The sequence below is a fragment of the Alnus glutinosa genome, chromosome 8 (genome assembly GCF_958979055.1).
Source record: "Alnus glutinosa chromosome 8, dhAlnGlut1.1, whole genome shotgun sequence".
Lineage (NCBI taxonomy): Eukaryota > Viridiplantae > Streptophyta > Magnoliopsida > Fagales > Betulaceae > Alnus > Alnus glutinosa.
In genome coordinates, this window is record NC_084893.1 from 27,609,688 (window position 1) to 27,626,260 (window position 16,573).

At 36.6% G+C, this 16,573-nt stretch overlaps 2 protein-coding genes across 3 annotated transcripts; one reads left to right on the forward strand and one right to left on the reverse strand.

Annotated features, from left to right (window-relative positions):
* The first annotated feature begins 652 nt into the window (after positions 1-652).
* Positions 653-4,791, forward strand: LOC133875508 (ribonuclease 3-like protein 2). The gene is made up of 5 exons (XM_062313663.1): positions 653-1,287; positions 1,619-1,771; positions 1,933-2,309; positions 3,336-3,558; positions 4,521-4,791. Exons 1-4 carry the CDS (start codon positions 976-978, stop codon positions 3,508-3,510), a joined length of 1,017 nt encoding a protein of 338 aa, XP_062169647.1. The 5' UTR covers positions 653-975; the 3' UTR covers positions 3,511-3,558; positions 4,521-4,791.
* Positions 4,792-4,900: 109 nt separating this feature from the next.
* Positions 4,901-6,653, reverse strand: LOC133875507 (alpha-1,3-arabinosyltransferase XAT3-like). Of its 2 annotated transcripts, none has more exons than XM_062313662.1 (3): positions 6,487-6,653; positions 6,313-6,383; positions 4,901-6,203 (listed from the first exon to the last, which is right to left on the reverse strand). In XM_062313662.1, coding segments are annotated over exons 1-3 (1,227 nt in total). In that variant the 5' UTR covers positions 6,489-6,653; the 3' UTR covers positions 4,901-5,049. The 2 variants fall into 2 exon arrangements, with proteins under 2 accessions (XP_062169646.1, XP_062169645.1); XM_062313661.1 differs by having other exon boundaries at positions 6,306-6,383.
* Between the last annotated feature and the right edge of the window lie 9,920 nt (positions 6,654-16,573).

The window sequence follows — 16,573 nt, forward strand, 5'->3', positions numbered from 1 at the left end:
GTCCATTTGCTAGGTCCGTTTGGCTCAACACCAATCGGCCTTTTTGAACACTTCAGCTTTTGGATCCTAGCCTATCGAAGACTGGACAAAGGCCTTGTTATTAGTCTTTAAAGTTTGACATGTGGACATGGGTTCGAGTCTTTAAAGTTTGATAACATGAGTGTTTCAATAAATTAGCTAAAAATAAAGAAGAGTAATGTTTTACAAGGAGGATATGTAAAATTTTTCTAATAATATTTTTATGAAACAAGGAACTATATCCAAGAACACACGTGTGAACGCCATAAAAGTCACATTAGAGTAGCCGTCAATGCCTCGGTTAAAATTAGGATTAACAATTTATATTAACGTGTCAAATCGATTATTGAAATAACTCGAACTAAGCCCATTTAATTAAATGAGTTAAATCTGTTTACCCTTAAAAAAAACAACCTGCTAACTCATTTAACAATCGAGTTGTGTTTACTCTTACAAAAAATTTTGTTAATTTTGTAATAAAATCGTGAATGTTAATTTTATATTAAATTCTTGTATGGATTCACGAATATTTTAAAAAAAAATAAAAATTGGGAGGCTAGTCAAAACTTTGACTGTGGTGAGTCAAAACGTTGACGGCGGGGAGTGGTGTACTGCCTGGTTCTATTGGTGTGACTGTTGTTACGGCCACACCCTAAACAGCGTGCCTCCCACGGTAGCTCAGCCCGAAAGCTCACCTCCTCACGCGACAAATGCGCGTCGTCTCCACGGGCTGGTAGTCCTTCCCAACTAGGAAAGCTCTTGAACTCAATTAATTTCCCACGCGTCACGAAAAGTACCAAAACCAAAAGGAAAAGGTGACCAGAACCGCCATTGATTCCCAGCTCGATATCCTCAGCCCAGGGTGAATAGAGCTCTACCCAATTCCCCCCCCCCCTGGTTACGCGATTGCCCCTGCTGCTTTGAAGAGATCACTCCCCGCCAGCTGTCTTCTCTGAAATGGAGGAAACGATCAGAGCCGTGGAAGAGATCGTGAGGTATAGGTTCAAGGAAAAGACGCTCTTAGAAGAGGCCCTGACCCACTCATCCTACGCCGAGTCGCGGTCCTACCAGCGGCTCGAGTTTGTTGGCGACGCGGCGTTGGGGCTCGCGTTCTCAAACCACGTCTACCTGGCCTACCCTGACCTCGATCCCGGCCAGCTCTCCCTCCTACGCGCCGCCAACATCAGCACTGAGAAGCTGGCGCGCGTCGCCGTCCGCCAAGGCCTCTATCGCCACTTTAGGCACAATGCCGTGGCTCTTCGCGAGAAGGTTACCTTTTTTCGACTTTTTGTTAATTCTTCGGGTTTTTCTGTATTATTATGATTTCGTTGGATAGCGTTTTGAAAGTGCATGTTTTTATTGCTTTCAGAAACGAAATTCGCTTTTGTTAATTCTTGGGTTTTCTTTTTTTTCGTATGAGTAGTTTATGGGTCTGGGAGTCCATAATTATATTTGGGTCGGTTTTATTACTTGAAGTTTTTGGGTTTTGAATAATAAGTTCTCGGTTAGGTTTTTGAGAGGAATTTGCCTGGATGCGTGTATTCTGGGCTTGTTTAAGGTTAAGATTTGCTTGTATTTGAGCAAAAAAATTGCTTTATAGGTTCAAGAGTTTGCTGATGCAGTCAGTGAGGAAGATGATACGGTTGTGTATGGTGGATCGGTAAAAGCCCCGAAGATTCTTGCCGATATTGTAGAGTCTGTGGCGGCTGCTATATACATTGATGTCAATCTCGACCTGCAAAGATTCTGGGTGGTGTGTATGTAACCCTTTTTTCACTTCATTCAAAGAAAAATATGATCTTGGTTTTTCTTTTCTTTTTTCTTCTTGTTTGGAGCTTTTCCTCTCTATCTGTTTTATGTATGTCTTTCTCTGTTTGAATAAATTAAAAGGCATTGTTTATTGAATCCGTGTAGATTTTTAGGGGTCTCTTGGAGCCTATTGTCACGCTAAAAGACTTGCAACAACAACCACAGCCTGTTACAATGCTGTTTGAGTTGTGTCAGAAGCAGGGTAAGCAAGTTGACATTAGGCACTGGAGAAAAGGGGCAAAGAATATTGCTAGTGTATATGTCAATGGCAGGTTTGTTGCCTCGGGTTCTTCTGAGCAGAAGGAAATCGCAAAGCTTAATGCAGCAAGGCAAGCTTTGAGTAAGTTATCGCAATCTAAGCCTACTAACAGTGGGACGTTTGAATTTTCTGTACGGGGCGATGGGTCATTTGAGATTGAAGGAGCGAAACAAATCTTAAATGAGCTTTGTGGCAAGAAAAAGTGGCATAGGCCTACTTACAGGTAGGAGCTCCTTTATCATGAGCGGTGAATAATTGGAAGATAATATATATGTGACATTATCTTATCTAGTTTGTATTATGATTGACTTCTGCTGGTGTCAATGATATTGTGCATTCTCCCCCTATTACTTACAAATTGGAGTTTTTATTTTGAAGATGTTTGCTCTAATAGATGCATACTAAAGTTAGGCTATGAACATCGTAGAATAGATTTAGTTCATTGCATACTAAAGTTATGCTAGCCTTAATTTCCTTGTGACACGTTGGATATAGTTGACTTTTTATTTCAGGACACTACACTTTGTCCGTCTATGGTATGGTGTGAGTTTGATTTGCTAACCAGTGGTTTAGAAAGTTTGCACTTTCTCTGCGTGAGATCCATCCCATTACATCTGTCAAACTTTGCTGTCAAAGTATGTATGGGCTAATCATGTGCTTTGAGAAATGTGGCATTTTACCCACTTGTAGCTTAGAAAATTAACACTTCACCAACCAGTGATTTAGAAAGGGGAAAAGAAAAATTACAGACTTTTTACCCATCTAGATGTTGGGCATACAATTTTTGGCAGCAGAGTAATGTTTATAGACAAAATATAAAGGAAATTAATGGAGTGAACCTTGAGTGGGTAAAGTGTCACTTTTAAAACACAGGTTTTGAAACCGAACCCATCATATACCACAGGTGGGGTTAAAGTCTTTTTATTAGTTTTCTCTGTGCTCTGAATTATTTGACGGACCCAGGGGTTACAATGACAGGAAACATGTATACTGATCTGTGTGGCAGGTCAAGTTCACATCAACTAGTGATTTTGTTCTATTAAATGTCAACACTCATGCTTTCATTATGTAGTTTTTATCTGCAATGAATGAGCGTCTTCTTTTTTAACTCCTCCATGTGTTTTCTCTCGACACCGCCTACCACGGATACAAAATTTTCCTTACAAGGATTCACTGTTTTCAAATTCCCACCTCCTTTTCTATTTTCGCAGATACTGAATCTTAAATGTTATTTTACTATAACTTGCAGCATTGAGAAGGACGTGGGTCTGCCACATGACAAGAAATTTGTGTACTCAGTTCAAATAGCAACTGTAGACGGTGTTTTAAGTATGACGGGGGATGAAAGGTCAAGAAGAAAGGAGGCAGAAAATTCTGCAGCTTCATATTTAATTCGTGCCTTAAAAGAATCGAATTGTTTATGATGCTACTTCTTTATTTAGAAGACTAGGAGATAGAAGCAATCACATCTGGTAGGTTTTATTAACTGCTGCATTTAAATGCATGAACTGGAGAAATTTTTTATGTATCTTGGCTTTGGAACTTGTTCATCAATATCAGACGGAAAACTTTGTGGTGCAAGTGCAGCCATGAGATGTAGGGATTTACTGCATGAGTGCATTCTATGCAGGTAGTTGCATGGGTATGACTAATTTCTGCCATTAGTTGTAGTTGGACTGGATCAATCTGACAGTCTAACATGGTTGTAAAAAGTGAAAATTCCGTATGTATAAATGTATCTATGTCCATTTTCTAGTATTATATACGACTAGGTGATTCTGTGTCAGCATAAGCTACTTCCGTTCTTCTATGGCATCCTTGTTCATCCTATACTAGTTTGGTTAGCGTAATTAATATGCATTATGTGTGTTCATACACTTTTTCTTTCTCTTTTTCTGCAAAGGGGGATCTTTACTACCGCTACTGATGCGGATGGAGGAGACGGGAGGGGAGTTGGCAGGAAAGCTTCCGAGGAAGCAGCCATTTGGCCACCTTCAGGGACATCTGAGAGTTCCAATTGTCCTTTTCAATAGAACTCGGATGTCCCTCAACGGCAGTAGTGTGATATGTTAAAGAGCACGAACTACTGTATTCATTATGTGCTGACCCATTTTCAAGCTTTAGAGTTCCCTTCTTATTCTTTTGGTTCTTAATATCAAATTTGCTCTTACTTTTTTTATTTTTTTTATTTTTATTTTTATTTTTTTATAATTCAATGTGGGGAAAAGGGGATACTCATGTATTTGTTCATATACGAAATGTGTGTGACTAAAATCTCATGGCTTAGTATATATATTAAAATAAAATAAAATAAAATAAAAAATCTCATGGCTTCCATTATGGTATATTTTCAAAATGTCTTTTAGCTGCATTCTTTCAATCTGTGTTAGTTAATAAGAAGATGATTTTGCTGATGTTCTAATGCTCTCCCTAGGTTTATAGAGGGATGCTCTCTGATGGACAAGTGGCGGCAATCAAAAGAGCTGAGCAAGGACCACTGCAAGGTGGACTTGAGTTCAAGACTTAGAGTTATTTTTGCGAGTTCCTCACACGAATCTTGTTGGCCTTGTGAGTTTTTGTTTTGAACAAGGAGAACAGATGCTAGTCTATGAATAATGAATATACGTGTTACACTTTTTTGTAAATTGGTGGTAGTGGTTTTTTAACTCTTTTTTGGTCTATAAACTTAATGTGCGATTTGTTTTTGTAAGGTGTGGTATCGTGTGTTGTGGTTGTAGTACTTCTAAGCAATAGGCCCAAAGCAAAAGCCTAATCAATACTTCAATTGCTTATAGTCATGGTAAACTCAAACAATGGGTGAAATACATGACTGAATTTTTTATTTTTCTTTTCTAACTCAACTTATTCACATGATAATGACAACTGACCCCAGAGCTGTAATTTTCAAATTTGATTTTGGTGCTGTCGAAAAAACTACATAAGATATCTTCAGTCAAAACAGCTTAGTGTCCAAGAAATTTCATTGCCTTCATAAGGGTCTCCCTAAACCTCACCAAGTTTATCTTCATGTTCTGCCCGTCAACATACACAGCTCTTGTAGCATTGTAGCCCTGCAAGAATATAGACATGGGATCAGCAATGACTGGGTGTTGAGGACCATACATGTCGAAAAGAGAACTCTCCTCTGCCTCAATCTTGTATTCCACATAATGCAGCCCCATCTCGGCTGCCGGTCCACCATAGTAGTTGGTTGATGCCCAATCCAGCCCCAATGGCACCACCTGCACCACAACCGCCCCGGCAGGCAAGAACATGGCGTTTGCAAGGCCGGCGCCATGGGCTCCGACAATGACACTGCACGAGTTGATCACCGCAGAAAACTTTTCCAAATTCGACATCCTATTAGGCGTTGCCACGACAACTCGAAAACCCAGTTCCTCCATAATGCCTACCATGTCATCTTCATTCAGAAACGTTCTTGTTTTCCGACGAGATATAAGAACTAACACTGGCTTTGTACCGTTTGTTATGTCTGAAACATTCTTTATCTTCAAGTTATATGATTCTCTGAGGAAGTGCTTGAAGTCAAACATGGAGTATCCTCCAGGTATATCTGTAGAATTTAAGGCGAGATTGTCGTGGTACTTGAGGCCTATAACTCCCCCCGAAAAGCAGTGAACACGTCCATCTTTTGCAGGATTTATGACCTCGAAACGAGACAAGTAGTTGAGAATCCGACTGTATTTTCTGACCCACCAAGGCTTCAAATCGGTGATGACAAATTGTAGGTGAGATCGGAAGTGGTGGCAGGTGATGAATAAGGGGATGATGAGCTCGTTGAACTCATGAAATAGGTTTCCTGTGAAGCCACCGGAGGAGAAGACGACAGCTGGGACATCATGGCTGAAATCACAGTCTGGCGTTGTAGCATTTCCAGAAAGTATTTGCACCGGCGAGACTCTTTTCATGGCCGTCTCATCCTCTTTCCTTGGATATGGCCGAACCATGTGTTTAACTTGGACGTGAGAGGACTGTAGGTAAGCAGTTAATACATTGTTATCGACTATGATCAGTGGTTTGTTTGTGACACAAACTTCAGAGTGAAGGTCAGAATAGCATGAAAATCCAGTGGTTTTAAGCTGAATTCGATTTTCTCCTGTTAGCAGAGAAAGAGTAAACCTTGAATAGTTGGGTCCATTTGGAAGCAAGTTACAGTTCTGTAAATGACAAAGAATGCTAAAGATAAAAGAGAGAGAACCTCTTACTAATCTTCTTAGAAGAGGCTCTGCAACTTCTAAGCCTTTGTTGACCTTTCTGCTGCTGAGCTTCTGCTTCCCTACAGCACCAGACAACTCAAATTAGCAAAGCCAAGGAAGAAGAAGAAGAAGTTGAAATCAATACTCAATAAAACAGGAAATGCAAACATAAAGGGGAATTACATGAATCAAATGGCCGGGTAACATCCGATGAGAAAAAAGCAGCATAAAGGAAGAAGATAAGAAGCAATAATACTACTGAAGTTACACCAAGCTGCAGCCTGGTGGCTAACTCCTTTCCCATATCCTTCATCAATCAGGAAAACCTCTTGAAAGACTTGTATATATGGTAGTTAAAAAATGAACATTACCAACAGAAGCATATTTAGTAGTTTGGTAAGCTTCTGTCATCATATATGTTTTTTATTAATTTTATGTTAAGTTTCGATACACTCAACCATATTAAATAAAGCAGTTGAACTGGATTATTGGATTATCTTTTGGTAATTCATGTGCGTATATATAATATTTTTGTCTGGTAGTTAGTGCTTCATTTTCTATTGCTTTGATTCAATCGGCTTGTATCTTTTGCTGCTTCTCTCGTGGTCAATGAAATGACTTATATATAACAGAGATGGCCTAACCAACTCGGAGACCAAGGCAACTCGACTAAGTCTAAATGGATATAAGCCCAACATGAGGATTCACTTGAGACTTGAGAGCCGGATCCACCAATAAAAGATGGGTTTATGGTTCGGCCCAACGAACCAATGGGCTTGACAGAAGAGCTTCAAAATGCCATTTCCCTAGTTTAAGGGTACTCGTGCCTTCTTTTCCTTGTCAAAATGCTTGGTTTTTTTTTTTTTTTTTTTTTTTTTTTTTTTTTTTTGAAGGGAAAATGTTTGGTTATTTGTTTGGGGAGGAAACTACACTTATTTTCTTAAATTATTACTTAATTATTTTCAAACTTTTTAGCCCTTTCACTTAGCCCATATATATATTACATTTTTTAAAAAAATAAAAACGTTATCTAGCCATGGAGATCCACATCATAGTCGTGGGTCTCTAACCATTGAGACGTACCAACGACTTAATTGTGAGTCCCTAGCCATAGAAACCCACAGCCAAATCAAGAGTCTTTGGTCGTGGAACCCATGACCAAATCGTGGATCTTTTGCCGTGGAGACCCAAATTCAGGCCGTGGATCTCCTCCTACGGTTTTTTGTTTAGTATAATTTTTCTTTTGAGTCATGTTTATCGCATGAGACTTATTTTTCGTCAAATTTAATAGAAATCTTAACTAAATGTGCCAAGTAGAAAAAGGGTTACGTAGTTTTAGGGTCAATTATAACTATTTAAAGTTTTGTGGAGATGTAATTTTTTATTTTTTAATTCGACTTATCACATATTTAATCAGTTGTTAAAGTTTGTTACCAAGAAGTTTCTTATGTCATACGTACCTACTCGGTATATATTATATATAGTGGGCTGTCCAGCTGAGTCAATCAAGTCATGAACCATATATACTTTAGCTAGGCTTGCAAACACCAGCAAAAAGACAAGTGAGATTAGTCTTTACCAAGTTCTAATTTAATGGATCAACTATGGTCAATGGGAGGTTTAGGGGATGTTTGGAGGGTTTACTAGCTTAATTTTCTAGGCTGTTAATCGAATATTCGAATACCAATTAATTAAAGTACGTAAAGGACGGCGGCAGGTATTTTTATAGGGACAAATGAGAAAATAATAAATATTAAGATAGGAGATTAAAGCATGAATAAAAATATATTAAAATTAAATATTAAATAAAATAAAATAAAATTAGTATCTATTCAATATTAACAAATTAATAATTATTTTTTTAGTATATTTTAAATTTCAATTCAAATACCTATCAAAATGAAACTCGACATTCTGCTGAAACGGCACGGTGCCACTTCAGCTTCTACATTGCTAGCCTTGTTACATTAAAAACTCTTTTACGTTGCTTTTGAAGACTATTGCTTATGCCTAATTTTTTTTTTTTATTAACAGATTTAGGTTGTTGTTGATGATAAATTGATTTTTGTTATAATAAGGCCAAATTAGCCAATGGCCAAGCCCTTTTTCTGGGCAGGGTCGAGTTAATTATTTTGGCTCAAATATATAGATTTAATTATTTATATATGCCTACTATTTAAATTTTTTTTTTTTAAAAAAAAAAAAAAAAAAAAAAAAAAAAATCTTTCATTAATGCTTTACATAACTGTGCGTAATATGTTGCACGTACCAAATTAAAGATGAGTAATGTTCTAAAACGACTTGTGCATCTTAAATTTCTATGGAAAATGGTTAATTAATCAAACTTTTAAAAAATATTTCTATTCCGTTCTTTGAATCAAACACATTTTGCAACTCATTTACTGTGCTTAACCAAATGTAGGAAAGCATTGTAGATGGGTGCATAAGTTTTTGTTTTTATTTTTATTTTTATTTTTATGATTCTCTCTCTCTCTCTCTCTCTCTCTCTCTCTCTCTCTCTCTCTCTTTTTCATTTTTCTCTTTGTCGATCTCTTTCAATTCCTACCGAAATAACCATGCACCCTCGATCTCCTCTCCTCCTCTTTCTTTAGTTTGTCTCTTTATACTCTTACTCTCTCAAACTCTGCAGTACGTGGTCGTTTCAACGTATGTGTTCTTAGGTTTCTTTGTGCCTTGGTATTGGGGGCTTTGGTAATTAATTAGCTCAAAAAAGTTCAGTGAGCTCTTTTAGCCAAGCTGGGCTTAATTTGAACGATTTTCTCTACGAAGCTAGGATAGCTTCTGAAGCTCAAACATTTCATCCTTAATTTGCATTGGGTTTATTGGTTTTGCGTTGTATTTTATCAAATCTCTTTTGCGTTCATTATACTAAGAAAGACTAATGAAATTGTGTGTAGGCTGTTAGAATATATTAAGAAAATAAATCTGAATATAATATTATTGATTTATATTTCAAAGTCTAGGTCGATTTGTGTTTTTTTTATAAGTCGATTTAGATTTACTTGTATAGGTCGACTTATTCAACTATAAATAGGGACTTATGTATTGTAAACAAGAAAGTTAATGAGCACATTATAACCATTAGGGCTAATTCATAACGGTGAACGTAGATGTCTAACACCAAACCACCCGTATAATTTTCTGTCTCTTTTCTCTCTTGCTTTCGTTGTTATTCTCGTATTTTAGATTTATATACAAATTAATCTAAACATGGGCAATTGCAAGTGCTGGATTTTTTCATCAAAGAACAAGTATATTTACATTTGGAAAATGAATTTTTTTTTTTTTTTTTTTTTAAGAAAGAATATTTAAATGATATAGAAAAAAATCGGATCTAAAGTAAATTAAAAAAAGTCATTAATTAACTAATTAAAATAGAAAAAGTAACGTTTAGTTAATTAGCTATTTTAGACAAAAATGTAGAGAATTCATTGTGCGCATGATCAGCCTCAACTTTACATGGTACGGTCGATATGAAACCTAAGGATAAGTTTTACATGTTAGGTAGATGCATGATGTAATGCATTAATGCATTTTTCCGAAAAATGGAACAAGATTCATGCATTATTCAAAGACCAAAAGTTTCTGATAAGGCCTTTGTTTAGTCAATTTAGATTGAGTGTACATATTATGTATCTTAGATTCTCAATATCTTAGAAGCAAATTCCAAAAACTTTCTTGAGATAATTGCTAATGTCATGGATTGATTGATTACAATATTATGATTAGTATTTTGCTAACTGATACGTCTTCAAGTGTCAAAAGGATATATATATATATATATATATATATATATATGTGCATGAGAGAGATATATATTTGTGTGTATATATATGTTATACCACATCTTGGCTTAAGATATATGTTATAATATTAATTAAATAATTAAATTTATAATTTTTTTATAATTTATTTAAACATTTAATATAACTGGTGGCATGGTCAGTTAAAATGGAGAAATTCTACATGTATATTAAGTGTCCATTAAAAAATGAGGTGGCTTTTAAAATCATCATTGAGCATGTGATTGATCAAATGATAATTTTGATCAAATTGTGATTTTAAAAGCCACCTCATTTTTTAATGAACACTTAATGTATTATTAGAATTACTCGTTAAAATTGTATCAAAGCAGATATCTTAAGTTTGAACAATTACTTTATTTTTAATTTCAATTAAATATTTCATTAAATACGCCATTTTTTTTACTCATTTTTAAATTTTTTAGATAAATGGTGCATTACAATGCATAAGATAACAATATATAATTCATTCATTTAACATGTGGGAGAAACTGGACGTGACTAGCTGTGATGCAATTGTGTGCGTAGCTCATATCTTCCTCAAAAGTATAGACAAAACCATGATCAAATATCTCTTCTTAAGGTTGGCGCTGTCTGTCTGCAGTACGTGGTAGCCATAAGAATATCAAGGAGAAGATGCAACAAAAAGTAAGATGAGGATATCTGCGTGTATACAAGCATGAGGTTGGCAGCCTCTCCGTGGACCCCCGCAGTGCACTACAGGCAAACACTAAGGGGCTCACAAACACATTCAGTACAGATAAAAGGAGGAAAAGGGGCTCAACTTTATTAACAAAAAGGACAAAACATATATATAAAGATAAAATCTTGGACAAGAAATGCTGCAAGAACATTTCGGGAAGCTGACCCCACAATCGAATAACACCAAGAGCAGGTGGAGCTAGCACCTTCTTTAGAGAGAGAGAGAGAGAGAGAGAGAGAGAGAGAGAGAGAAAGATCCTTTCAAGTGTTCGATAGTTACAATCAATCTATCTGAGGGCAAGATAAAATGCACTTTCACTATATTTTGGTTGTCACCAACTATATATATACAGTCTTCGAAATTAACCTTTTTCAAAGAAAAAAAAAATTGAGTTATAGAAATTATTCTCAATGAAGGATAAATGAGCTTATGCATGAAGGATCTTCATCGTCTCTTGATCAGGCATATATGAAAAAATTGTTAATTACTATTGCTTATATATATATATATATATATATATACTATTCTCATAATTGAAAGGCTTTATGAATATTAATATTAATATAATATTGAGAATATTGGTTTGGTATATTTCGACATTTGCTTACCATGGATCCTCATAAAGCCCTCCCTAAACAATTCCATGGGGATGGTTTACACGATTCGATCATAACGTTATGAAAGAAAGAATTAATTGTGCTTGGAAATTTAGCACGAATGAAGCAAATGATGAGAGAGTCCCCTATATAACCTTGTTTGTGTGAGAGTTCACATTGTCTATAGTGTGTTCCAATGAGATCGGAACACAGATTATGTGGCGTGCTTCGATAAAAGATTTAGACATGTCCAAGAAGTAATTAATTAAGTACTCCAGTTCAATACCGCGCGTGTTGGGATGGAGGGACACAGAAATTTGTGTTTGAAAGACAAAAATCTCAAATGGCTTGGATCGTATATGTTGCTTTGTACAAGTTGGTATCATCTTCTTGTTTCAGTTGTGGATATTGGCCCCTCATGATTTAATTATGAACAATCTACCAAAGTTACAAGCGCTATAAATCACAAATTGTGCAAATCCAAGAAGAAATAGCATAAGGCACATATAGATATCTGTATTTATATTGTGAACTCGATCATGATCAGTACAAACCAATTGATATGTTCCATGAAACCTCTATCTATCTCAAATTTAATGTAGTGTGACTATACCAATTAATCACCTGTTATATATATAACTGCAGAAACGATATATATGTGAAGAACCATAATACCTATATATATATATATATATATATATATATATATATATACAAACCCAGTGAAAGAAGAACCATGAAAAGAATAATATGGTTCTCCTCTAATTATAACCACACAATATATAGTATCCCCAAAACCAATGATATAGCTAGCCTAGACTGGTAAACCTTAATTATGATAGAGAGGAGATCGATCAGAAGGCCTTCTGATAGAGACCATGAATCCTCTTCCATGACTCCTCTCTCTGCATCTTCAACTGCTTGTAGAAGTTCCCAATAAACGCCTCAGCTTTAGTAAACAGCTCTTGCTCATCACTAACGACCTCCTCCTCTTCTTCTTGATCCTCATCAGAAGATTCCTCAACCACATTTTCTGCTTGATCAGTCTCCCCACCTTCTATGAAGAAAAGGCTGGGCATGGAGGGACACTTTTTGACCTCATCCATTTTGACAGCACCAACAACTTTCTCGGAGGCAGATTTCTCAACAACCTTAGCCTTCTTTTCAGTAGTTGCTGGAGCAACTGGGTTTTCATCAGTAGAGGCTTCTGGGGCATCAGGAACAGGATGTTTTTTGTCCTCAAAAGGCTTGGGGAAGCATGAGAGAAGGCCAGCTTCAGCCCCAACGGTAATAATGAGGATGTTTATGACAAAATAGAGGTAAGTAGTCCTTATTGAGGAGGACAAGAGGGGTGTGATACTGAGAAGAACAGCTAGAAGGGAGAGAATTAGGATTTGAGATTTCTTGAGTTTGTTCATGGTGGTAGGGGGATAAGGGGTTTGATAAATGAAAGGCTTTAAGAGAAGCTTGTGGTAGAGACTAAATATATAGATCGAGGGTTTGGACGTATTTATAACTGCTTGGGAGGAGCCGAGGAGGCGTGTTTTAGAGAGAGAGGATTGATAGATGGATGTGTTGTCGTGTATTAAGGATATTGAGAATTGTATATGCATGTGGTATCAGTCAACAAAAGTACAAAAGTAATAGAATATTACGAGCCAAATGCCTGGAACTATATATCATTCCAGTCGCTTTAGGAATTAGTAATCGTACGTATTCAAATTAATAGACTTCTTATAAATTCCTTATCCTAACTATTACGACATGCCTTAGACGTAATTTGGGAATTAGTAACGTTATAAAAAAACTATCATAGTCCTTGTTATATATATATATATATATATATATATATATATATATATGTATATATATATATATATATGCACCCTGTGTTCGTTGAAGCATATTTTTGAACGATCAAACTAGTAATGGGGTCCTATAAAACAAATGAAACCCTATTAGGTTGACATCGGCCCAAGGGGAACTTGCGGGAAACTTTCGATGCTTAAGTCAATCAGAGGTTCACCGACAGAAAACCTAATAGAAAGGGTGGGGAGAGAGAGAGAGAGAGAGAGAGAGAGAGAGAGTAATCCTTATCTGGAGGGTGTATCCCTTTTAAAGGGGAAGACTCCTTATTTCACTACCAAAAAAAAAAAAAAAACCAATTATTGACGATTTTTTCTAGACGGTTTTAAAAATCGTCTAAATTTAAATTTTTACCGTCTGTAAAAAAATAAATTACGACGGCTTCAATAAAACCGTCTAAAAATGTAAATTTCTAGACGATTTTAATGAAATCTACAGACGGTTTCATTTAAACCGTCTAAAAATTCTTTTCCAGATGGTTTGAAACCGTCTGCAATTTAGCTTTAAAAAGAACGGAGTTATAAAATTAATTTGTAAACCTCCTCAAAAATACCACTCATTCATATTCCATGTCATCGATCCACACCACAATTCCAAGTTCACATCTCAACTGTCTCTTTCAAATTTATCAACGACTCATAACACCTCACAATCACACAATCTCTCTCTTTACTTTATTCATAGACTTGGCCAAAGAATTCCCAAGCAGGGCAAGTCTCGTTCTTTTTCTTCTCTCTCCGCCCGACGACTGAAGACGGGCAACGGGATCTGGACAAAACGGCGGGATCAGGACGACAGGAACGGAACGACGAGAGAGAGTGCCGAAGATGGAGTGCAGAATCTGTCAAACCCACGCTGATGTGCGAGGGTTTCCGGCAGGATCTGGCGAGGTCGTTGGGGTTTACAACCGGATCCGACCGAAACCGGCTCTAGGTTGTTTTGGGTTGGAGCTGACAGGTTGGTAAATGGTAATTGGGGCGGGTTTCGGTGTTTTTGGGTGGTTTTATAATTTCCGTGGTTATTTGATTTGGGTTATGGAGTTTTGAAATTCATTATCGATTGTTTGAGGTACAACCTTTGTTTGTTTTGATTGTTTGAGGTACTATATTTTTTGGTTGATTGGTGAAAGGGGGTGTTTGGCTGTGGCTGTGACTATGGTTGTTGGGGTTGTGCAATGAGGGAGGAGATATGGGCTGCGACTTGTTTCTCTTAGTTTCTCTCAGAGTGAAAGAGAAACAGAAGAAGACGTCTAGCTTCGATGGGGGTTTAGTGTGGCTGAACGGCTAGATTGTGGATGGTGGTGACCTATTGCTGGATTGTGAACGGCTGAACGACACGACGACGCTATTTCTGTCCTCTCCGTCATCGACCCGGCGGCACCGTTGATGAAAATGAATCGAGACAGGAAAAAAAAAAAAGGATATATTATGGAAAAGAAATAAATAATTAAAAAAAAAAGATATATTAATTAATGATATTATAAAAAAAATTATTAATTGTGGACGGTTTGGCACCCGAATTAGCGACCCATTTTTTCTGGACGGTTTCAACCGCCTGGACTTTTTTCCAGACGGTTTTTTGCAATTTCTAGACGGTTTCAAACCATCCAAAATTTCAAATTTTTTTGTAGTGTCTAATATAAATGGTAACATTAGTATCAATGTTGCGTAATTTTTCTTATAGGGGTGATTTCCATTGTTGATCGCCTTAATGGCCATTTAGGGATTGTTGAGGGTGTATAGTTTCCGTGTGAATAAGATTTTAAGAGTGATTGATTTGTTTTCTTCACAATGGTAATTGTGTGATTTGATGGCCTAATTAAATTTCCATGTAGAGGCTGCTTGAGTGGTTCTAGGGTGATTACTTAGTGTATCAACACCATCATTTCTAGTTTTTTTTTAGTCATTAACTATAACGATCCAAAAAAAAAAATATCAGTCATATTTACACTGTTATAACAAAAGAACTAGTAAGTTATAATTGGAGCTCGACCCACTCAATGTGAAACTACCTTTATGGGGTGTCACAAACCTAGAAAAAGAGGTTAACCAATTCAATGTGAGAATAAGCTTTTGGGGTGTAACAAATGTGAGACTAACTTTATGACATGTCTCATTAACTTTAAATAAAGTTCTTGCATGTTAAATATAATCAAAGTTGATCATATAATTTTCTCTTATGAAAGGGTTTTGAAATGCCATTTGAGCATTTGCATGTACAAGAAAAGAGAGCCGAAACTTGGCAAGATAAAGAAAAGATTTTCATAAGTTTCAGATTTTTGCGATGGTTGCTTGTTATCATATTTGGTTTTCAAGGAATAAGGCACATCATGAAGATTTGGTTCCTGATGCTCTTGTTATCTCTGCTCATATTAATAAATTGGTCCAGGAGCATTATTGGCTTGGAATTCTTCCCTACCTAGGATTCCTGAGGTTTGACAGAAACCTAGCTTTCCTTATATCAAAATTAACTATGACACTGCTATTCGGGACTCTTTTTCAGTTCAAGCAGCGGTGATTCGGAACTCTTCTGGTACCATTACCCATTGCTCCTCGCTTATCAGTCCTCCTTGCTCTGCAGTTATTGGGGAAGCTCTTGATGCGCTACTGGCTACAAATTTGGTTATCTCTATACACGCGACTTCGTTTATTCTAGAAGGGGATTCTACTACAGTCACTCTGGCTCTACAGAATCCTTTGATCACAAAAGACTGGCGTATTGCTGCTACTATCTCTCAGATTCATTCTCTCATTCCATCCACAACTAGCTGATCTGTTAGTTCTGTCAACCGAAGTGTAAACTTCTGTGTCCATCATGTGGCAAAATGGGCCGCAACCAGATTTTTTTCTGGCTGCATTCCCGTATCTTCTTTTTCCTTTGGATCCTTTTCTCCCTGTTTTGGGAAAGTTTCATCTGGTTTTTTTTTAGTTCTTTAATTTTTGTATTTTGTTTTATCTGTACTTAAAAAAAAAAAAAAAAAAAAAAAAAAAAAAAAAAAAAAAAAAAAAAAAAGAAGAAGAAGAAGAAGACAAGAGAACATGCAAGAGGGATAGAGATTATAATATATAATTGGACAATGCTTGATAGTTGATATGGTCGGCGAAAAAAAAGCATATATTCTTATTTGACTTTTCACTTTATAACAAGTTGATCAATTAGCTCTAAGCCTCTACGGCTCTTCCTTAACACAAGAACGTGGGCCAACATTTGTGGCTTGTGGCGCCAAGCTGTCCTAGTATAGTTGGGTCCCACGAAGAGGACCACGGCCTGGCCGAAGGATC